The sequence below is a fragment of the Myodes glareolus genome, chromosome 11, assembly GCF_982192425.1.
Source record: "Myodes glareolus chromosome 11, mMyoGla1.1, whole genome shotgun sequence".
NCBI lineage: Eukaryota > Metazoa > Chordata > Mammalia > Rodentia > Cricetidae > Myodes > Myodes glareolus.
The window spans coordinates 53977960-54000926 of NC_142036.1; the positions used below are offsets into that span (position 1 = coordinate 53977960).

General features: G+C 42.3%; 1 protein-coding gene across 1 annotated transcript in view; it reads left to right on the forward strand.

The window, feature by feature from the left end:
- Window positions 1-22967, forward strand: part of Ccdc175 (coiled-coil domain containing 175) — a 51729-nt gene that overhangs the window by 24664 nt on the left and 4098 nt on the right. The window contains exons 11-19 of the mRNA XM_048415453.3: window positions 1307-1378; window positions 2398-2533; window positions 3172-3303; window positions 8215-8353; window positions 9843-9922; window positions 11795-11947; window positions 15588-15690; window positions 18307-18350; window positions 19019-19205. Coding sequence (XP_048271410.3) covers window positions 1307-1378; window positions 2398-2533; window positions 3172-3303; window positions 8215-8353; window positions 9843-9922; window positions 11795-11947; window positions 15588-15690; window positions 18307-18350; window positions 19019-19205 — 1046 coding nt within the window. The remainder of the gene's footprint in view (window positions 1-1306; window positions 1379-2397; window positions 2534-3171; window positions 3304-8214; window positions 8354-9842; window positions 9923-11794; window positions 11948-15587; window positions 15691-18306; window positions 18351-19018; window positions 19206-22967) is intronic.

The window sequence follows — 22967 nt, forward strand, 5'->3', positions numbered from 1 at the left end:
AGTAAGTTTATAATTAGCTCACTCTGTTTCACATTCAAAAAGGTCATGATCAATGAATATTTTCCTGAAGGGGTAGACAGGTGCTCCAGAAACAGAGTGACAAAGGGATGGACCAGATTTAGGGCCGGTGACAAGTATGTGCCCGCCCATTGTCTCAACACTCTTCACCATTGTCCGTCATTTCTGTCATTCTAAGTCACTTACATTGATCCTAATAAAGTAATGCCTATTCCCAAATTTAATTTTTAAAGGTAAAAATGTGTAATTTATGGAAAAATGTTCCCCTAATCTCTCCATAGAAATAACTATTATTAATAGTTTGCTGCACACACTTTGTGTGCATATTAATATAAAGACATGTGTATCTATTGTGCATATTTAAAATTGGACTTTATTACTCTATAACATGATCGTCCACTTAAAATTTTATCTATGTAAAGACGAGAACATGGCTCACCCCAGTTATCTACACACTCAAGCTCTCGGTTCAATCTCTGGCACCATCAGAACCAACAAAGCAGAAATAAAAGACTGAGTAAGACCCAAGACTTTGAGATAGCTACAAGAAAAAGGAAAAATATTTTAAGATAAAGGCATAAATAACAACTTTCTGAATAGACCTCCAATAGCCCAGGCATAACAGCAAAACTGTCAGACAGGTTATAAAGCTATAAAGTACCAAATTATAATTTCCTTTATGTGCTTGAATACAAAAATTCTCAACAAAATACTTGTAAACCAAATTCACCAAAGCTAAAATATGAAACTTCTTGACTGAGTTGTTTCATCCTAAGAATGTATAGACAGACTCAGTTCAAGAATGTGTCTTGCCTTTCTGTGTTCTGTATTGTACACAATTAGAACTATGCAGAATGCAGAGTTACTCAACAGTTTGTTGATCTCGAACCCTCACCCTCCCACAGCCCACTGTTGAGTTCCCTTCACAGTCCCTGGGCAGCAAGCCCCCTAGCCTGCGCTGTGGCAGGGTTCTGACTTTCTGTATCCTTACAAATGTTCACACCCTTGCCATGGTAAGATCACACCTGCATTCTGGCCCACATTCCTCCCTATTAACCAACAGCCTTCAGAGACCTGCCTTAAATGCTCTCCTAGACTCTCTTCTCCATTCTTGGACATTCAACCCAAGGCTTGCAGGAGCACTTCAAATGCCCTTCTGTAAGAAGGCCAATAAAATTTCAATTGTTTTACAATCAGCCATACTCATTATAATAAATATGTTAAGACTTTCATATGTATTTGACAAACTACAAATACAAAATCCAATATGTGCATTTATTGTTTTTAGAGCAACAAAGGAAGTGTATCGGAAACAAATAAAAGCCTTGAGCGATAATCTAGAAAAAGAACTCCAGAGGAGGTAATGTGATTTAGGGTGTGTGTGTGTGTGTGTGTATGTGTGTATGTGTGTGTGTGTGTGTGTGTGTGTGTGTGTATGTGTGTGTGTTATAATCAGTAGTATGTGTTATCTACAGCCCAATAAAATTGCTGAACTAAATTAAATTATATATAAATTCACTCAAGACTAGATGTGTTTGTTAGAATGTGTTTTGTTTTGCATTGAAAATAACCAGAATTTTCCATCTCAGTCAAAGGAAATCACCAAAGACTGCAACTGCTGGTATTGATGCAATGTCTGCTGTCCAGCCAGACTTCTGGGTCAATTCGCAGAAAGGGTGACATGGGGGACAATAATTAAGGTCACAGACTTTCACATGGACCACTCTGTCTTTTAGTTCTAAGCATGGTTCTGTTAACCTGTCATCCCTATTCCTTGAGTTGGTAATGGTGGTGGCCCCTTCCTTATGAATTTGTTGTGAATGTCAGAGACGATCCCTCAAAAGTATGTAGATCAAATGTACTTAATAAGCACCCACTAACACTTAGGGATATTTTATTAATAATGTTGTTGTTGTTGATATTTTAATTTATAAAGCTTAAGTTGTACATTTTTACCAGTCTCAAAAAGTATAGGTTTTTGTTTTTTATTTTGTTTTGCTTGTTTGTTTTGAGAACCTAAAACTTGAACATTTCTTATTGGTGTTTTTGGGTGCTTTGGGTAATCCCATTACTATTTCTGCCCACACCTGTGCTTTCTCTACCTTCCCGGGAGCCTCCATCCTCAACCTGAAAGAGAGCAACCCAGTGTGGCTTCCGCACTGTTCTGATGGACGTTGGGACAGTTCCTTACTAGGAAGCTGCCGACGGGTGGTGCTGAGGCAGCCAGCATCCTGCCTTCTCACCCAGTTAATAGCCACTGTGTGTTTCACTGATGGCCCAGGCAATGTGGTAAAATGGTAGTGGGACTTGCTTTGCTTTGTATTTTGTGTAAGCTGCTGTGCCAATATAATGGCAATTCCGTTTTGTTCTGATGTCTAGTGTCGTTACTCAGTGGAAAATAGCATGTGCGCGAAAAAGGCACGCACGCTGGCTACTTAAGATAAAGGTGACCATGCGAAAGATTATTGCTAAAATTGAGGCTGCAGAAGAGAATCGAACTGAATTACTTAAAGAGGTAAGGAAATCCAAAGTGTTTAGAATTATTGTTGTTCCCCACCTTAGAAATCATTAATATCCTCTCAATATTCAAATAAACCTTATTTTACTGAAAAGTATTTTCCTTTCTCCTGAGTGTCTGGTTACTGTAAGTATTGTTTTCCTTTCTCTAGAAATCTGTCTACTTGGTGTATGTTAACTAGAGATGTTTAAATCTTTTTTATTTTATGATATTTATCTATTATGGATGAGCATCTGCTCAAGTGGAGGTCAGAGGAAAACTCCAAAAAAACTGGCTCTCCCCTTCTACCATATGGGTCCCAGAAATGAAGCTCAGGTCATCAACCTTGGTGAGGTGTAGCAGCTTGGGGGCAAGCTGGCCCAAGGGAGAGGCAACAAATGAAGGAGCAGTGTTCTCTAGGGTGTGCCTTTGAGGCGTGGGAGCAGATCCTCACTTCCCACGCGCCCTGTAATACTCCTGTATTTACCCTTTGTACCACCACCACTCCCCAACCCTCTCCTGCTCTGTGTGGTGTAGATACCGTTTGGTGGAAGGCTAAACTTCGAAAGGAAAAGCGTTTACCAGGCAGTTTAGCAGTGTAAAGCTAACCTAACCATGGCGCGAGAAATGACGGATCCCATTTCCCTCTGCTTTAGACAAAACAGCGAGAAGAGGAGATCAGTAAATTTGTGAAAGAAATCGAAAAACTTAAACTGAAATTAGTAGAAGAAGAAAAGGAATTTGTCAAAAAAGAAAAAAAGTTAATGAAAGAATTAAGCAAATTTGAGGTAATTTTTATTTTGCATTTAATCATAATTTTGGAGGATTCTGTGAGGGAAACGGGAATGCTATTACATGTGATCTTGATCATGTGGATGTAAAATAAATCTTCCAGTATAAACAAGGGCAGGGTCACAAGTCTACTCTACATCTTTCTTCTTTTTCTGAAAAATAAACAGAAATAGGACAGTTACTTTTTCAGTCAAACAAAACAAAGCCAGTTTGGCCAAGCAGCAAGCTAGGAACATTGTTGGGAAGGGTGGAGTTGTGTCAGAAGCCAGAGGGAGATGGGGAGAGTGCTGAGGAGTGGATCTCAGAACTCCTTACAAATTCCCAAAAGCTAACCAGGGGTAAATCAAGGAATGGGTATTAGAGAAAGTGGAGACGACAGACTTCAAATGTATCGAGGCTTCTATATGTCATAGGTTGCACACAGTCCCCCATCGCCGCACACACACACACACACACACACACACACACACAAATACACATTTTCGGAATGATAGTATTAAGTCAGGGCAGGTATCTTGAAGGCAGCCACTGGAAGAACAGCTGAAGAGACTGAAGTTCAGGGTAGAAGCAAAATCAATGGATTTTCATAATTTGGGAAAGAAGTCGGGGCATATAATGATTGCCAAGCACGTGTAAGTTTTATCCAAGCTGTAATGTGCATGCTTCTAATTGTTGGTGAGGCTCTACACACCCTGCTGATGTCTATCTTTCTTTGAATTCACTGTGTGCTGGACATTGTGTTACTTATTTTTCTGTTGCTGTGATAAAATGCCATGACCATGGTAGCTTAGAGAAGAAAGGTTTTTTTTAGCTTACAGTTCCAGAGGGCAAAGAGTCCATTCTGGTGGGAGACAATGGCTGCAAGTGACAAACGTGGTGGCCAGAGCAGGGAGCAGAGAGCCAAGATCTCAACCACAAGCTGAAAGTAGGGCAAGGTATTAAGAACTCCAAGCCTGCCCCGGTGATACATTTCCTGTAGCAAGGTCACACTTCCTACGCCTCTCAAAGGACATCATACACTGGGGAGCAAGGACTCAAATGCCCAAGACTATGAGGGGCATTTTTTTTCATTCAAACCAGCACAGGTATATTAATTAATTTTCCATTTTCATGTGATGAATACACAGGAGAACAAGTTAAAGAAATACTTTTATTTTAAACTCATACTTTCAGAGGCTCACATCCATGGCTTGTTCCACTGTTATGAGCTTGTGATGAGATAGGACTATAGGTGGATGTTTCCTTCCTGCCCACCAGTTTTCAAATAACCGACTCAGAGACTAAATATGAATTGTAAATGCTTGACCGATAGCCCAGGCTTGTTACTAGATAACTCTTACACTTAAATTAATCTATATTTCTTATCTACCCTTGGTTCCATAGTGGTTTCTTATTTCAACACGGCACATTCATCTTGCTTCTAGACTCCTCTGACTACACCCTTCTTCCCCCCCCCCCAACATTCTCAAATTTGACTTCGCTGCTTAATCCTATCTTGCCTTATTATAGACCAATCAGCTTTTCTCTCATTAACCAATGAGAGTAATACATATTCACAGTATACAGAAGGATTGCTCTATAACACAGAACATCATGGCATCAAGAGACCGTGTAGAACAAAGTTACTGCTTTCTCAGGGACAGAATGAAAAAAGAAAGAGAGAGGCAGGAAGGAACCATGGGCAAAACACCAGTGAAAGGCACATTGCCCCGCCACCTGCTCCCTCCAGCTAGATCCCACCTACTTGTTTCCAAACCACCACCCCCCCAAATAACAATAGGGAGCTAAGTGTTCGATGCAAAGGGTGACAATCCTGATTCAAACCTAAGTGAGGTAACCCAGACTCAGAAAGACTAACACGCTATAAACTCACTCATATGTGGATAGAGGATAAGAAACAAAGCAAAGGATAACCAGACTACGATCCACAGCTCCAGAGAATTAGTGGGGTGGGAGGGTAGAAGGGGAGAAGGGAGGAAGGAAAGAGAGTGGGAAGCAATATATATAACTCAATTTTTAAAAAAAAGATGGCACCGACATCCCTGGCCCTGTGCAGAGAGTGGAGACAAATGAATGTACTCTAGTGTGTAGCTGTAACTCCCGTGTACCCTTCTTCAGAAGAGCAGTGTAGAAAATATATAACTGAATTTCTTAACTGAATTTCTTAGCCTACACAACGCTAAAGACTGGAGATATTTATTTCCGCTTCTTCATCATGATATCTTTAAATTGCAGCTAAAGCATATGCATATTTATCTCTGGCTTTTTTCACAAACATTCTAATGATAATTCTGGTGGCAATACCTAAGCTGTGAGGAAGATGCTGTGTCAAAGAGATGGAGAAACAAGATCTATGCTAGAGAGTTAATCCTCCTGAAAATGGACCTTGGGCAAACTTCAGGGGTTCTTAACTAGCCTGAAAAGGTGGGATGAGATAACCACAGTATTATCTGCAGCACAACCCTTCCTTCAACAAGTACACAACTTGGATAAAAACTAAACTAAAAGTAAAGGTTTTTAAATAGCAAACTCTAAAGTTGTCCTTGTGGACTTGTGCACATCTGACTACCTAGCTAAAAGATATCCAAAAAGAGTCATTGTATAACCACACAAGGTTTGGTTTTCAGCCTCCTAATGGATTCCATCAAGATGAAGGGTGATGACAAGGGAAGAAGCTTTTCTAAGAAGATAGCATGTTGGAAGACAGAGGATCTTGACTTTCGATGAGTGTCTTCCCAAGAGAAACTCTTCTATATGATTTTTCACAGAAGAATATGAGTCCCAGACACCTCAGTAGTCTATATGAAAATAAACAACCTCTTTTGAAGTGTTAGCTATGTGAATAGAACAAGTCAGCAAGAACCACAGTACAGTGCATCCAAAGAAGACACTGATGACTGTCTCTGCATTGATAAAAGGCAACATGTCTAGTTTTTTGTATTTTTGACAAGTACCCTTGCAGGTGTGACCTTTTCCTGCAACTTGGTACTGAAGGGTGTGCAAGGGAGTGTTGGTGCATTCCAGAGTAATTTCCCTGTGCAGTTAATCCGTAAAAAGTAGACTTGAATCTGGAGGATCACATGTTTGAAGTAGCCTGGGTTAAGCAATATCATGTCTCCTAAAAACGGCCCAATAAACAAACAAACAAAAATATAGACTTCAGTGGGAAATTAATCCTTAAGAAAGATCAGGACAGTGCAAGAGAAAAGTTCTGTGAATTGATCTTGATATGAGGGTGTTTGTGTGGTGGTTTGAGTAGAAATGGTCCCTACAGGCTCATAGATTTGAATGTGTGGTCACCAGAGGGTGGTACTACTACTTGAAACTGTGGCCTTGTTGGAGTAGGTGTGGCCTTGTTGGAGTAGGTGTGGCCTTCATGGAGGAAGTGAGTCACTGGGGTGGGCCTTGAGGATTCAAATGCTCAAGCCAGGGCCATTGTCTCTCTCTGTCTTCCTGTTGCCTGTCAATCCAGATGTAGAATTCTCAACTCCTTCTCCAGCATCGTGTCTGCCTGTGTGCCACCATGTTTTCCACTGTGATGACAATGGGCTAAACCCCTGAACCTGTAAGCAAGCCCCAATTAAATGCTTTCCTTTGTAAGAGCTGCCATGGTCATGCTGTCTCTTCACAGCAATAGAACAGTGACTAAGGCATTTATGTGTCCTTCCAGTGGAAGCACAGACTTTCATTTCTCCCTCCTGGTCCAGGTCATGGTAAGAGCACAGGTCTTTGCTACCTCAGCATGAGGCTGACATGAAGATTCAATGATGGCTTCCACTTTTATCGCCATCCAGTCAGGAAAAGGAAGGGCCATTTCTGTTGAGGGCCTGGGTCTAGAAGCAGCACCCATGACTTGTGCTTATAGACATACCCACATGCAAGGGAAGTCATACTCTAGAAGGGAACCAGGTCCTTAGCTACAACTCAGAATGCCTGTCATTGAAGGAAGAGAGAATAGACAGTAAACATTAGCTCACTGTTTCTGCTTTTTAATCACCATATACAAATCTACTTTAATTTTCTAAAAGAAATGATTATTACATTGGAACTAAACATAACCCGAGTTTGATGAATGTTTCAGTTAGGTTTCTATTGCTTCCATAAAACACTGACCAAAAACAGCCTGAGCACGAAAGCCTTTATTTGGCTTACATATCCCAGGTTATGTACAATACATTGAGGGAACCAAGGCGGGAACTCAATGCAGGAGGCAGGAACTGAAGCAGAATCTGCAGAGAGACACCGCTTCCTGGCCTGTTCTTCACAACTCACTCAGCCTGCTCTAACAAGCACCTGTCCAGGACTGACATCTTCCCAGCAGAGACACACAACCGGCTGAGCCCTCCCACATCAGCCATCATTCAAAAACATGTTCCACAGATCAGTCGTGTGGGGCCATGTCTTCAAGTGAGTTTCTCTCTTCGCAAGTGACCCCGGCCTGTGTTAATGACAAAACCAACCAATTAAATAAACCGATACCCTCCTGCTTCGCTCAGCGCTCCTTTTCCCGTTTGTTCATTTATGTCCAGTTGTTTCTACATTGCCCACGTTTCTTGGAGCATGAATGAAACATGGACAATGTAGACAAAGGCAGGCAAACCTTATAGAACGCAAGGAGCCAAAGGCGATTTTTCTCAAGCACGTTTCGGTTGCGTAGATAGTAGAAATGGAAACACAGCAGCAGAGACTCTGAACTGGCAGCATCTTTGTAGACTGAATGATAAATCTCCAAGGCGGCTGAATAGGGCAGCACCTAGCTATCAACTACAGAGTGTGTGTGCCAGGTACCTCTCTCTGCACTCCCCTCCCCATGTAAGAGAGGGCACTCCCCTTTGGAGCCCCCTTTTACTCCAAGCTGTGCAACTGATCCAAATCACTTTCCTTAACTGACTTGACTTTCTTTAAAGGATCTCATTAGTAGGGAAGTGCAAATTAGCAAAGAAAAAGAGGAAGAGCTAGAGGACACCATCCCCTACCTTCAGGTAGCAGAGGAGGACTACAAAGAAAAATACAGGGACCTGAAGTCCCTCCACAGCGACATTTCAGGTGTGTATGAAGCTTTGGTGACAACTCCCCTCCCCTCTGCTCCGCCAGCACTACAGAGGGGAGAATCCACCCGCACACCCAAGGAGAAGCGCATCTAACCTGCCCATCCCACTAAATCCACTTTCTAGTTTGTTTCATCTACAACTTCCCCTTTCCACACCAAGTTCTTCCTCCCACTCAATCCCCCTTCCCTGTTCCCTTCCCCCTGTACTCCCCTCCCTTCTCTCCTTCTCTCCTCCTCTCCCTCCTTCCTCCAAGTAGAATGCCCCCCACACACTAACCTATCCTTAAGACTTATCATAGATGGAACAGGCAGAGATATGAACCATGTCTGTAAGTATGTATCTTTTGCATTCCATCACATAGCATAACATATTAACACAATGTGTGCATATAGTCATGTGTGGTTTGATTCTCAGCATCTACGTCGCATGACTTACATCAGGTGACTCACAATGGCCTGTAATTCCAGCTCCAGAGGGAACTAATGTCTTCTGGTCGCAGTGAATACAAACACATACACAGACATACACAAAATTAAAAAAAATAAATCTAAATTTAAAAAAGAAAAAGATTTATTTACCCATACTACATTGCTCCACCCAGGGGGAGACCAAATGATTATTCCACTGAGGAAACCTAACTATTCAAACCCCAAAACAGATACTGAGAATGGATGGATACCTTCCTGTAAAGTAGCTGGGTAGTGATTAAACATACCTTGCAATTGTGGTGTAGATTTTGGTGCACATTCATGCCATTGACATGAAGCATTGCGTCATTTGGCTCGCTAGTGACTAATCCCTTTCTTACACTGTTGCGATGACCTAAAGAGCGAAACTTTGTTGAAACAAAAACCATAACTTTATGGGGAAGTTGAAGGGAAGAAACCTAGATGTGGGTAGGGATAGAGAATATGTAGACAGGAATAAATACACCAAATTTCCCGACGTTATGCTAAGAAGTAGACAGAATGTCTGGAAAGATTCACAGCCTTATTAGCATATAACTTAAGAAAACTGAGCTAAGCAGAAGGCACGACTAAAGGGATTATTTTTTATTGCTTTTTTTATTGCGCTCTACATTTTTCTCTGCTCCCCTCCCTGCCTCTCCCCTCCCTCTGGGATTATTTTTAAAATGTGGTTGAGGGACTGGAGAGATGGCCCAGTGGTTCAGGGCACTTGGTACACAGTCATGAGGATCAGAGTTCAGATCACAGTGCCTATGAAATAAGCCAAGAATCCAACCCAGCAACTCAGCCCCGATACCTCCACACACCTTTGAGCACAGACACGTGTGCACCTCTGTTTCTCTCACACATACATAAACAAAACAAACCAAAAGAAACGGACAGATCACGTGGTGGATTCCAAGGAACCAAACCACAGTGTGATTGTTAAGCCTGTGCATTCTTACACTGAGATATGTTTTTAAACCCAAAGTACTTCACGAACGGTTATTTTTTCTTTCTTTCTTTCTTTTTAAACAGCGAAGAAGCAAGAGGAGAATTTATTGAGCAACTACATTTTCCGCTTTAGGAAAGATATCATCAGATACTTAGACAACAAGGTAAATGATGGCTGTGGTTCATCTGTCTTGGTTTTCTGTGTTGTGCTCTTTGCAGTGTCAGGGATTGAATTCCAGGCCTTTAGATGCTAGACAAGTTCTATACCACCGGAACTACATCTTCGGGCCCTGGTTTTCTGAGAAGGGTTTTCCTGTGTAGGCAGTCTTCAACTTAAACTAGTGAATCTCCTGCCCTAGTCTCCAGAGTGCTGGGATAAAAGGATGCTACCACCCAAAGGCCCCGCCTTCTCCTTCTTCTTCAATTTGAAATACTGGTGTGTACGAATGATACTATTTACTCAGTTTTTCTGAAACTTACTTATTTAAGTTATTCTACCAACATCAGTGTTTAAAATTGTATTCAATATATACATATGAAGGGAAGTTTTGTGATATATACCTGAGAAAACCAACTTAATGGAGGGAAGGTTTATTTGATCTCAGAGGTCCTGATAGGCTGGCTCCTCTGTTTCTGAGCTTTCAGCGCGAAGGTCTTGGTTGAGAAAAGCTTTTCACTTCATGGCCAACAGGGGGCAGAGAAGAGTATTAGGAAGAGAAGAAGGGACTGGGATCAAGCTACAAAAGCACAGGCCCAGAAATCCATTTTCCTCCAGGCAGGCCTACAAACACTCTGGACAAAATTTGAATCCCTCAATGCACTAATTTAGTTCATGATCTAATCATCTCTGAAACACCCTCAAAGAAATGGCCAGAAGAGAGTTTCACACTTCTATGTATTACGGTTCTCAATTCCATCAGATTAACACATGATTAAGAAGGTGGGGGCATCTGGAACCAGCTCAAGTATAATGAGAGAAAAAAATATGGACCCACGAGGAGACTTAGATGTTCTAGTTTATAGGATGGGGATCAGACCGCACTCTTTGAGACTGAATATGCAGAGATCGTGGGAGATAGAACAGGAGCAAAGAAATATTTACTAGCTTCCAAAATACATAATCTATAGTTTCATTATAATTTTTTATGTGGAATTGGTCAATTGAACATGAAATTATCTTATTCTTTGAATATTTGTATATCAAACATGATTTTTGATATGTTGTGGGTAAGAAGAAATATGAACAAGAACACTACAAGCAAGTGTAATGTACACGTACACACATGCATGCACACACACATGCGCACACACACACTTTTTTCTAATAAGATGTTCCTGGTGAGTAATATGACAGATAAAGACCGTGAGGTTTATGATACAATAATAATTAAGAACTGCATAGAGAATTCAGTAAGAAAAAAATTCAATAAATGATGTTTTTAAAGAATCAGAGTTGATAATATAGATCTTTTGGAAGAGTACTTGCCTGAAAAGTGTGAGGCCCCAAGTTCAGTTCTCAACACTATGTAGACTGATCATGGTGGATCACAATTGTAATGCTAGCACTCGGGAGGTGGAGACAGGAATATTAGCAGTTCAGAGATATCCTCGGCTACACAGTGAGTCCTGAAGCCAGCCTGGGATACTTGACACCCTGTCTCGAAAACAAACAAACAGTAGAAAAATAAACAGGTAAATAAATATCCATAGAGTAAATATCACCTCCTTCTAGAACATTCCATCTTCCTTTAAAGTCTCAGTGCATCCTTCTCCCGGCTCCCCACTTTGACTGGGTTTTAAAGCATGTCCTATTTTGTGAAGTTTTACTAATGTCTAGGACACTTCACTTCAGGTTCACGCAATGACCTTACCAGAATCCATAAACAAGTTTTTAATAAGCAGCTTTTGCTAAAAGATTGCCACAGTCATCTGGACGGCTCAGGGATGAGTGCAGAACCAGGTAACCTAGGCAGACTAATGCTGGTGCCCTGCCCTTTGACCCCTAGGAGATAACGATGTCTTTTATGTTTGGACAGGAGAGTGTGAAGAAAGAATTAAAACAATTACGAGAGTTTGAAAGTAAAAAAACCGAAGAGCATTTTGAAATTCTAAAGAACTTAGAAAATGAAGTCTATGTAAATGACCAGAAGGCAACCTTTCTCATGCTGGAAAACAAAATATTAAAAGAAGTAAGTTCAACAGCACTTCACTTTCCCTAGATTGATTGCCTGGACCAGCGGTACTCACGTGGGAAAAGGCGAGAATAGCGCACGTAACAAACTTTAGAAGGTTGTAGTCTTCTACCCCGCCCCAGTCGCTTTCACCTCTCCTCAAAGAATACCGCCAACTTCTAACACCAGAGATAGGTTTTGCCTGGATTCAAACATGACATGTTAAGGACTATTGAGTGAGGTTTCTGTCCTGCCCGGTTCCTGCAGTTGTTAAGTTCCAAAGAAATCACACAGAGGTCTACATTAATTATAAACTGAAAGGCCTAGTATCTCAGGCTTCTTGTTAACTCTTATAACTTATATTAGCCCATAATTCTTGTCTGTGTTAGCCACGTGGCTTGGTACCTTTTTTTGGCAAGGCAGTCACATCTTGCTTTCTCTGTGTCTGGCTTCCTCTCTGTCTGGGTGACAATTGCAGACTGAGACTTCCCTCTTCCTGGAATTCTCATTGCCCTGCCTCTACTTCCTGCCTGGTCGCTGTTGCCCTGCCTATACTTCCTGTCTGGCTACTGGCCAATCAGCATTTTATTAAAAGTAATACAAGGGACAGGATAAAAGGCCATTGTCCCACAGCAAAGGACAACTCTGCATACATGATTTTGCTCAGTCTCCCACCTCTGAGGTTCATCCTCACTGAGTATAATTCATTATTCTTCATTCTGTATAGTATTCCTCCATATGACCAGTATTTATTTCAACAGTACTATTATTGGTGGTTTGGAGAATTTCTTTGGGCTGTTACCAGCCCTGTTCCCAAGCCCATTCAAGTAATATTATTTTGATAGACAGACATAGTTCCATTGGGCATAGATCCTAACTAAAACCGCAAAGTCATCAGGAGGTGCATCTTCTGTAGTCCTGCATAGGCACAGAATGCCCCTCCCACCAGCAATGTGTGAGAGCCCTGACACTCACACTGTGTTCATGTCACACTAAGAAACGGACACACACACTTCCTCTTAGATTAGTTTGACCAAGAGCAAGCCCAATTTTGGAATCTCCACTTTTCTCCCCCGTGTCTTCTAAGTGTCTGAGGCCTGTTTCTAGCCAGTCTATTGTGTGTGCCTGGTAAATCCCCAGTGCCTGTCTGTTGTGTTTCTGTCTGGTCTGTGACTGTGTCTGTCCTTTACAAAGAGCTCCATGTTTATTAAGCAACACAGAAAGCACAGTATGGGAAAGAGATGAAGGAATTCTTTACAGAAATCTTTAACAAAATTTTACAAGAGGAAAAGTCACTTAACTGACCCAGAATAGGATTCAAAACATCAAGGAGATGTTATCACCCTGTATCCACGTGTTCCAACATTTATGGGATATTTGTTTAGTTTAAGGCTCCTTTTAACCTATTAGCTGCTTTCAGAAAACAGTTATAACCACACACACACGCATGCACGCACGCATGCACACACGCATGCATGCACGCATGCATGTGCTCACGCGCACACATTATTCTATGTCAAGGGCATGGAAGAGTTCAAAACTTAAGATCAAAGCTATGAATTTAACTTGGTTTGTAAAAGCTGATTGCGTGTGAAGTTGGTTGCATTGTTCTCTTACATGCAGGCTAAACTTAAACAGACAGGCTGAACACACAATAGGCCAGCTGGTTGAGAACATAATTTTAAATAGTCTCAAGGAATATTATTCACATGGTATCTAGGCCAAAGAAAGGGTTCGTCTTTTTGGCATCAAGAAATATTTTCAGAAAAATGTTGTCATACTCACCCAATTTTGTTTTTGCAGTTGAGCTACTCTGGTGGGTGTGTGCACTGGTGTTCCACAGATCTGAGCCCCTTTGACAACTAAAGAAATACCCGTATGTGTGTTAGTGGGCACTCAGATATCTTCATTTGTAAAATTCGTGTTCTAGTTTTCCTTGCCCAGCTAAAAAATTAAGTTGTCTGTACCATATCAACTGATAATTCTAGAGCAAATAACCCCTAAAGTTACCATCTCAATTTATTACCACTAATTTTCGGGCTTATATCTCAAAAGAGTAAGGCTTGTCTGTTTATACTTAAGATTTACTCATTTTAATTTTAGAATGGTATGTTTAATAATTAAATCTATTAAATTCAGATTTTAGTGCTCAGAACTATTGATTCCAACAGCCTTTTTATAATACATGAATATTACATAATTTCTATATTTCATAATGTTACAAGACAGTCATAACAGAGATTTATATACTACTCCTTTGTTTGAAAGATGTGAGCTAGAGTCTGTCACTCACTGGGGACACTGTCTTTAGTGTCTGCAATTGAACATTTAGAAGGACATCCTACATCAAGTGTCTCACAGGGTGAGTGTTGCTTCTTTGTAAACATTTCCCCCACTAAATTGTAATAACCTCCAAGTCAGGGTCTGCGCCAATGTCCCAAGAGTTTGAGACTTGATCCTATTCAGTGTGCATAATAACTTCAAAAGTAGGGGGCTGGAGAGATGGCTCAGTGATTAAGAGCATTGTCTGCTCTTCCAAAGGTCCTGAGTTCAATTCCCAGTAACCACATGGTGGCTCACAACCATCAGTAATGAGGTCTGGTGCCCTCTTCTGGCCTGCAGACATACACACAGACAGAATAGTATATACATAATAAATAAATAAATATTTAAAAAAACCAATAAAATGATTTTTTTAAAAAAAATAATAACTTCAAAAGTAGTTGGGTAGTACATTATGTACCTTTTTTGTTTGTTTGTTTGTTTGTTTGTTTGTGTTTGTTTTTGTTTTTTGAGACAGGGTTTCTCTGTCTTGCTTTGGAGCCTGTCCTGGAACTAGCTCTTGTAGACCAGGCTGACACTGAACTCACAGAGTTCCACCTGCCTCTGCCTCCCAAGTGCTGGGATTAAAGGCGTGCACCACCACCGCCCAGCACATTTTATACCTTTTAGATGAGAAAATACTCTGATTTTTGTTTGTTTTTTTTCTCTGTTACAATAATTGTTAACCAATAGAGAAGAATAAAACAACCATTCCTTCAGTAGAGCCTGGTAAGGGAAGTAGCTTGGCCACTGACTAACCCGATGACATTATGGAAATCTCTTCACGACTCTGTGTGATTTATGTCTGCCTGTTAAATGTCGAGAGTTATCCCAACAAACATATGCTCCATCTGACAGAGCCTAAAACAGCTTAAGGACTAACGTTTTTCAGAAAGATGCGTGTACTCTGAAAAACTTTGGATCTCAGTAACCATCATATACTCAACCCAGCATCGGGCAGCAAGCCTTTGACACAAACTTGCAAGGAATTTTATCCTGAAGCGTTCTGCTAGTCTCTCCTCCTATAGAGAAAATATCTAACGTTTACTAAAAGGATGAGAATTTCTATTGCTCTATTTTGCACAAGGAACATTTTTTCTTGTGGCTATGAAGAACTGGGGCAGAAGGTCTTTTAACTTCTTCCTTCGTCCAGCCTTACTAGAGCACCATGTTTATTTCTTTGGTTGTCTTCTCCCGTGAATGGAGGGAGACACGGTGGAACCGTCGGCAGCATCGTGAAGCATCGATCGACACATGTTTGACGATTGACCGCATGAATCTTGTACTCTGTGCAGTGAGCAGGCTCTGATAGCTGTCATGTGCCTTTCGTTCTCAGCATATTGCCTACCTGAAGAAACAAACGCAGATATACAGAGAAAAGCAGCAGACAACCGTGCAGACCTCGGGGGACCTGTCTTGGCAGCTGATAGCCCAGCACAGTAAGGCATTCCCCGCTCGGTTTGGCTCTTGTTTAAATCGGCTTTTTATTCATTTGCATCCATTTAAAAATTCAGCGATTTTGAGGACTAGATGAGCCCTGGCTGCCCCTGCCACCACAGCAAAGTGTAGAATGTATTCGTGACCGTACATCTTGTCACAGTTTCAATAGGAAATGTCCTTCCCAGGCTCCTGTTTTGGGTTTGTGGAGCCATGCAGAAGGTTGTGGGACCTCTAGCGGGTAAGGCCTGGCTGATGGAAGTACATCTTTAGGAACAGGCCTTTAAAGGTTATAACCGTCCCTGAGTCCGGCCTGCATCCTCGGTTCCCCGGGCTACCAAGAAACATGGAATCTCCACCACACAGCCCCATCAGCACCGACTGCTCCTCCACTATGCCACAGTGAATGAAGTTCTCTGAAACCATAGGCCTAAATAGCCTCCTTCCTTAAGTCCTTTCTGTCAGGTATTTATTTCAGTTACAAAAGTGGCTGCTGTCTCCTGTCCCTTCCAGCTGATCTTCCACCCACCTCCAGGCTCCGGACGCCACCAACCCGTCTTCTAACAGTAACAATTAGCAAAAAGAAATGACATAGTCTGCACCCTTCTGTTCCTGGCTTCTTTGCCTCTGCAAAGCGTATTTTAGAGATTCATTCATGAAGCCAGATGTGCATGTGTATGGTGGGAGAACTCACATCTGTAATCCAACACTTAGGCTGAAACAGGAATTGATGCGGGTTAAAGACCAGCCTAGGCTACATAGTAAGTTCCATGCCAGCCTGGACTAGAGTTTTAAACTATTGTGGTCTCAAAACAACCACAATTAACAAGCCACATGCTTTCCGGAGCCACAAGCGCCTCCCACTGGTGCAGTGCAGCAGTAAGGGCTATCTATGCATCATCTCTTCAGCAGCTGTGAAGAGACACCATGGCCACGGCGACTCTTATAAAAGAAAACATTTCATTGGAGTGGCTCCTTACAGCTCCGAGGTTTAGTCCATTGTCATCATGGCAGGAAGCATGGTGGTGTGCAGGCGGGCATGGTGCTGGAGAAGGAGCTGAGAGTAGGTACATCTTGAGCCACAGGCAACAGGAAGTGGTCTGAGACACTGGGTGTGGCTTGAACACAATATGAGACCTCAAAGCCTGCCCCCACAGTGACACACTTCCTCCAACAAAGCCACACCTACTCCAACAAAGCCACAGCTCCTAATAGGGCCACTCCCTGTGAGCTCATGGGGCCACTGACATTCACACTGGCACACCAGCTGAGGGGCATTAACCTTCTTCATTTGTCATAACTGAAGCAACTAGTGACATTTGTTTGGAAGTATTTTCTGGATTATTTTCTGTATTATTTCTTCTGTGGGACTTAGGAATGGGATGACTGGGTTGCGTGGTTATTGTCTGAGTGCTTTTCAAGAGACTGCTAGCTTGCCAACCTTGTTGTTCAAATTGCTCATCCAACTAGTGATGTGAAAGAGACTCTGTTGCCCTATCTCCTCACCAACACTTAAAAATTTGAGGATGTTAAAAGTATTAATATTTAGAATTTACTCAAGTATAGAATGGTATGGCATTGTGATTTTGATCTGCCTTTCCCTGCGATGGTCATTCGTTCATGTGGTTCTTGGCTGTCTTAAAATCGCCTTTTCTGGAACCATCTTGAACCAATGAACTATTTTGGCATAATAAATATCAAAGAGCTCTTTCTGCTCTTTCAGAGAACTGGGGTTCAGTTCCTGGCACCCACGTTGGCTATGACACCATCTGCAAGGGATCTAGTGCCCTCTCCTGGCCTTCTTGAGCACCTGAACATATGTGTGATTTACACTCATACATATATACATACATACATACATACATAAAAAATAAAAATAAATTTAAAAAAAACAAATAATACCCTACAAATATCACAAAGTTAGCAGCTTGAGACAAAGAATTTATTAACTGGTGACGTGATCAGAATTTGGAGACGACCCGCCTGCTGTTCTCTGGACATTCAGCATCTGGGGGCTGAAACCATCCAAAGACCTGTACCTATGGTCAAAGTTGAGGTGGCTCTCAATGTGCCTGGGGGAAACTCCCGGCCAGGACACCTTCTCGCGGTCTCCACACATCATGGCTGGGTTCCAAGAAAAGTGTCGCAGGAGAACCGAGTGGCCTCTCATGGCATTGTCGTGACCTAGCCTTGGAAGTCAGAGTATCAGTCCCACGTGACTTCGGGTTACAGAACAAAGGAGAAAGTCAGCACCACGATGCCAGAGGCGAGCAGGTGCAGCGGCGACACTGCAATCTGCTACCTGGCTACTCAAGTTTTTCACTTGTTACCTTGTGGTTTTGGTGTTCTTATCATTGCGTTAAAGTCTTCATATATTCTGCAATTTAGTTTTCTTTCAGTCTGAGGCTTGACTTAGGCTTTCATATTAACTTTTGCCATGAGGTCAAGTAGAGGCAGAATTTCTTCTCCTCCTCCTCCTCCCCCTTCTTCCTCCTTCCCACCCTTTGACACCCCCCCATCATTCTGGAAGTAGAAATATATAGATAAAAATATTTCTAAAACTTTTAATGATTAAAGTGATGATTGTTTTTGTAACCATTGTATTTTAAATCTTTCAGAACACTATGGAGATTTTCTGGCACAATTTCAGATCAATATTCAGGTGAGGGTTCTTCTTGAATTGTTCTGTGTATCGTGTTTCCAAAGGAGTTCACCTGCCATTAAATGTGTGTGTGTGTGTGTGTGTGTTCATCTTTCTGTATGTGTGCATGTATGCATGTTCACATGTGCATGTACTGGTATGTATTCATGCACATGTGGACAAGAATTATGAGACTATGACAGGGTAGGGTCAGCATCACATCAGTTGTGTTAAATGTCACTATGAAATGTCAATCCTTTCAGAAGTTATCTTCTTACACTATCAGTCAGCCAACATGAACAGTCTCTCCTCCCCTCCCTCTCTCACTTCTTCCCTCCTTCCTTCCCTCCTTCTCTCACACCTTCCCTCCCTCCTCCTTTCCTTTCCTCTGTTCACATTAGGTCTTTGTCTTTGCAAGTTTACATACGATACATCTGTTTGTGAGTCTGGACTGACAGCTCTGACTCACTCTATATTTACCAGCTGTTCAGCACCTCCCTTCCCCTCCTCCTCTATGTAGGGGACGAGTCAGGCAGGCTGCTTTGAATATAGCCTCTGCATAGTTCTAAAAGTCACTTTGTGTGACTAATACCAATTTTTTATACATAACATCATTTTGGAAAGAATCCACTCAGAATATTATTTTGTTGTAATTATATTCACACACCCCCTAATGCCATTCCTTTAAGGAACTGGTGACTACTGGAGAAGACACCGTGCAAGAAATTAAGGCTCTAATAGAGAAGCTACAATACAGGGATAAGAGGATCGAGAGCATTAGTGCCTGGCTGCTGGGCAGCATCGAACGGCTGCGTCTTCTTATGCTGGAGGAATCACCGTCTGAACTTCGCCGTAAACAGTACCCTGACAAATTCGGTAATGTAGAACTTCCTGCTGCCTTGTAGTAGCTAGTGACATCAAAATAAGGGGCTGCTCAGAGACTGGTCACCAAAAGGAGGGGAAGGACTGTGCTCACTGATGTTGAGCATCCCACCAAACACGGGTACTCACCTTGGGCTGAGTTTGTTAGAACACTCTAGTCAGTTTTTCCTTTTGCTTAGGATAATTTTCAAGCGAACTAATCTTAAATCTCCTTCATGATAAAAACCGAAATCCTAGATAATCTATTATTGGGACAGGATCTCACTGTGGCATCTAGTGTGGTTGTGAAGGATCTTCCTGCCTGAACTTCCTGAGTGCTGGGATTATAGGCATGAGTCCCTATACCCAATTCAGAAACATTGTTTAAAAGGTATTTAACTCCTGCATTCTGGGGCTGGAGTGATGACTCAGTGGTTTAAACACTCGTTGCTCTTGCAGAGGATCAGGGTTCAATTCCCTGCCCGACTGGATGACTCACAACCATCCTAGCTCCAGGGGGTTTGCTGCTCTCTTCTGACCTCTGTGGCTACCAGGCCTTTACGTAGTAGAAGTACATACAAGCAAAACATTCAAATTAAATGAATTTTATAATAATAGTAAACAAACTCCTTACTTTCTTGAACAGAAAAAAATTGAATATAATTTCATCTCACTTTCCTCTGATGAATTTGGTGCTAAAATAGAAATTCTCTGAAAAAAAATATATCGAGGGATGTTTTCTGAGTATTTCTGAGATATGTAGCATGACCTCTGACCTTGTGTCTAATTCACCCTCAATCCCTGTGACTGTCACGTTAGATTGGCGTTCAAACTCTGCTCAAAATAGGGATACCGTGAGAAATAGAAGGAACCCTTGCATGGATACAGCCCAGAACTCCCAGTACGGAAGTCACTTGAGCATAAGGGGCAGTGGGAAATAGCTGTGAGGGGATGAGATGATGAGGTCGGATACGGGGATGGGGTGAGAGGAGCACCGCCTAGCAAGGGTGTAGTTTCTGAGATCATTTGGGTTGAATATCAATGAGTAACCATCAGATTGTGTGTAACGAGCAATGTAGAATGTGAAATGGGATAAAGTAAAGCAGGGGAAGGAGCTAGGGCTAATAAGCATTCCAACCTGTTTTCTGGAGGTTTGGCTGGGTAAGTAAAGTTGTTTGAGCAGCTGGGACGTCGTGGGTCGACCCTCTCCACTGCTGAAAGCTGTTTATACAGACCCGGGGAGCCTGGAGGAATGCACAGCACACGTCTGTGGTCCCCGGCCACCTGACTGCTCTGGGCGGTTCCTTGACCATCAATCACTATAGACAAAGCAGAGTTCAAGAGCTCACTCGTTCCTAAGTGTCATATAGTTCAGAGCAGGGACTCACTTGTCTCCTGACTCTATCAGGGCACTTAATCAGATGTAGTCGAAAGCTAAATGCTAAAATGTGGCTATAGTGCAGGTTCTAGAGCATGGTTTCTAGCCCTAGGATCATAGATAGTAAAGCAGCTGGCGGTCTCCAAACATCAGCTCCCACTTAGGAAGCAAATATTAAATATTCTGCTTATATTTGGTGTTGTCATCCTTTAAAAATTTGGGCTTTTGACTATCAATATATAGAGAAACATAAATTGCTAATATATGAATTAGCTTAGGATTCAAGGAAAAGATAAAATAAGCTGGGGGCCACTGGTCTCCATATCCTGGAGTCAAAAGGTCTAAGCAAGGCATAGCGGTGCAGGCCTTTAATTTCAGCACTCAGGAGGCAGAGGCAGGAAGATCTCTATAAGTTTGAGGCCAGCCTGGTCTACAGAGGGAGTTCTAGGACAGCCACCACATAGTGAGACCCTGTCTCAAAAAACAAACAAACAAACAAAAAAAAACAAGCAAAAAAAAAAACCTGCAACCAAAAGCCTTTGTCTGTCATTAGTATCCTTGAGGAAAGCTTACAGACTGGCGAGAAGTGGAGTGTATTATAGCCACGTTCATTCATATATTACATATGCCTGTGGTTTCATGCTATAAATGACAGAGTAGCTGTGACAAAGGCCATGTGGCTCTCCAAGTCTAGAACATCTACTACCTAACTCTATGGAGAAAACATTTGGGACTAGCATGTTGACATTGGCAGGCTCGTGTCTAGTCTCATGAAAGGCTCTGCTGACAAAGCCTGAGCTCACACAGGCTGAGGGAAAAGGAAGGGAAAATGAAGACTGATTTTGTTTCTAGACCACACAACGGTTACAATGAAATAGAATGAACATTGTGTTCTCACTACAAAGGAAAAGGATACATGGAAGAAAAAGCTCCTTACAGAGAGTTTCCCAAAGTCAGTAGGATATCAAGTGACAAACCTGTCATTTAGAGCTCGAGGCTTGGGGCTGCAGAAACATCTCCGGCGCTAAAAGCACACTCTGCTTTCGCAGCTGATCCACATTTTGGTTCCCAGCACCCACATGGCCGCTCCCTGCTGTCTATAACTCTAGTTCCAGGGGATTCAATGTCTTCCTTCGGCACCAGGAATGTATGGTGCACGTACATACCTGCAGGCAAACACTCATGCACATAGAGTAAAACCAAAGAAACCCTTAAAGCAAAACAACAACAACAAAAAAGTGAGCTGTGCTATGTAGAGCCAATGAAATGTTGCAGTCAACAAGTATTTCCTAAGTGCCTAGCCTGTGTCAAGCTCTCAGATACCTCGGTTACTGCGGGGGAATACGACAGTCCCTGCTCAAGTGGAATTCACATTCCAGTACAGAGCTTGGTAGCTCCTCCTCTGCCAAGGACCAGATAGTATTATTGGCACTGCCAGTCCTGAAGTCTCTGTTGCGGTTTTGCCCACTATTGTAGAATTACCTATTAGGCTGCAAGTTGCCCACTGCTGATACAGTAGGAAGAGAATCTGGAATCCTTGAAATGTATATTAATTCCTGCATATGCCAAAAGTGGGCCGTAAGAAGTGTGGATTTATCTAAGAGGCAGCTGGGTTAGGGAACCAGGAGCCAGAGGTTCGAAGCTGAGTTAAGATCTGGAAGCAGATGGCCATCTTACATAGCGCTGCCGATCTATCTCAGCTTCCGGGCACGGAGTAGAATGTGAGCTTTGAAGTCAGATGGACTCCTGATGCTTCATCTCTTCCTCGCTTTCCCCAGTCGTGAAATATGAAAGACAACAAACAGAAGTTATAAAATATCAAGCACAGGTTGACTATTCGTCGGGTCTCTGGAATCTCCCACCGTCTCGGGGGAGTGAATACTTTTTGGCCCTTGAATTACTCCACCATCACATAGCCACCCAAGTCTCCCCTTTCTGAATTGCCTGCGGTTCTCCAGAATCCCTGGACCGCTTCCAGGACAGCAGCCCTCTGCTGCCCACTCTTGGACATAATATGTCATTACAATCCTTCAGGTACTGCCCTGCTCCACACCCATTACACCAGCTTCTTTATTCTGCGGACAAGGGAAGAGACAGTTAAAATTAATGGAGTTCTTCTAGTGAAGAAATCAGGGAGGTAAAACTCTCTTATTGGGTGCTGAAAGCACACAGGAACATCAGGGACAGGCGCAGATAGATGTGAGCTGGCCAAGGACCCCACGCTGCGGGACTGTGGGCGGCGGGGCGGTCGCTAACTGGAGTAAGATCTCAGAATGCTAGATGCCAGAATTCACCTGAGCCCTGTGATCAGCTAGCTTCTTACCTTTTCTGTTTTATAAGCAAAAACGTAATGAGATATACCCGAACCAAACAGTAACAGTACAGGTCACTTTTAAATG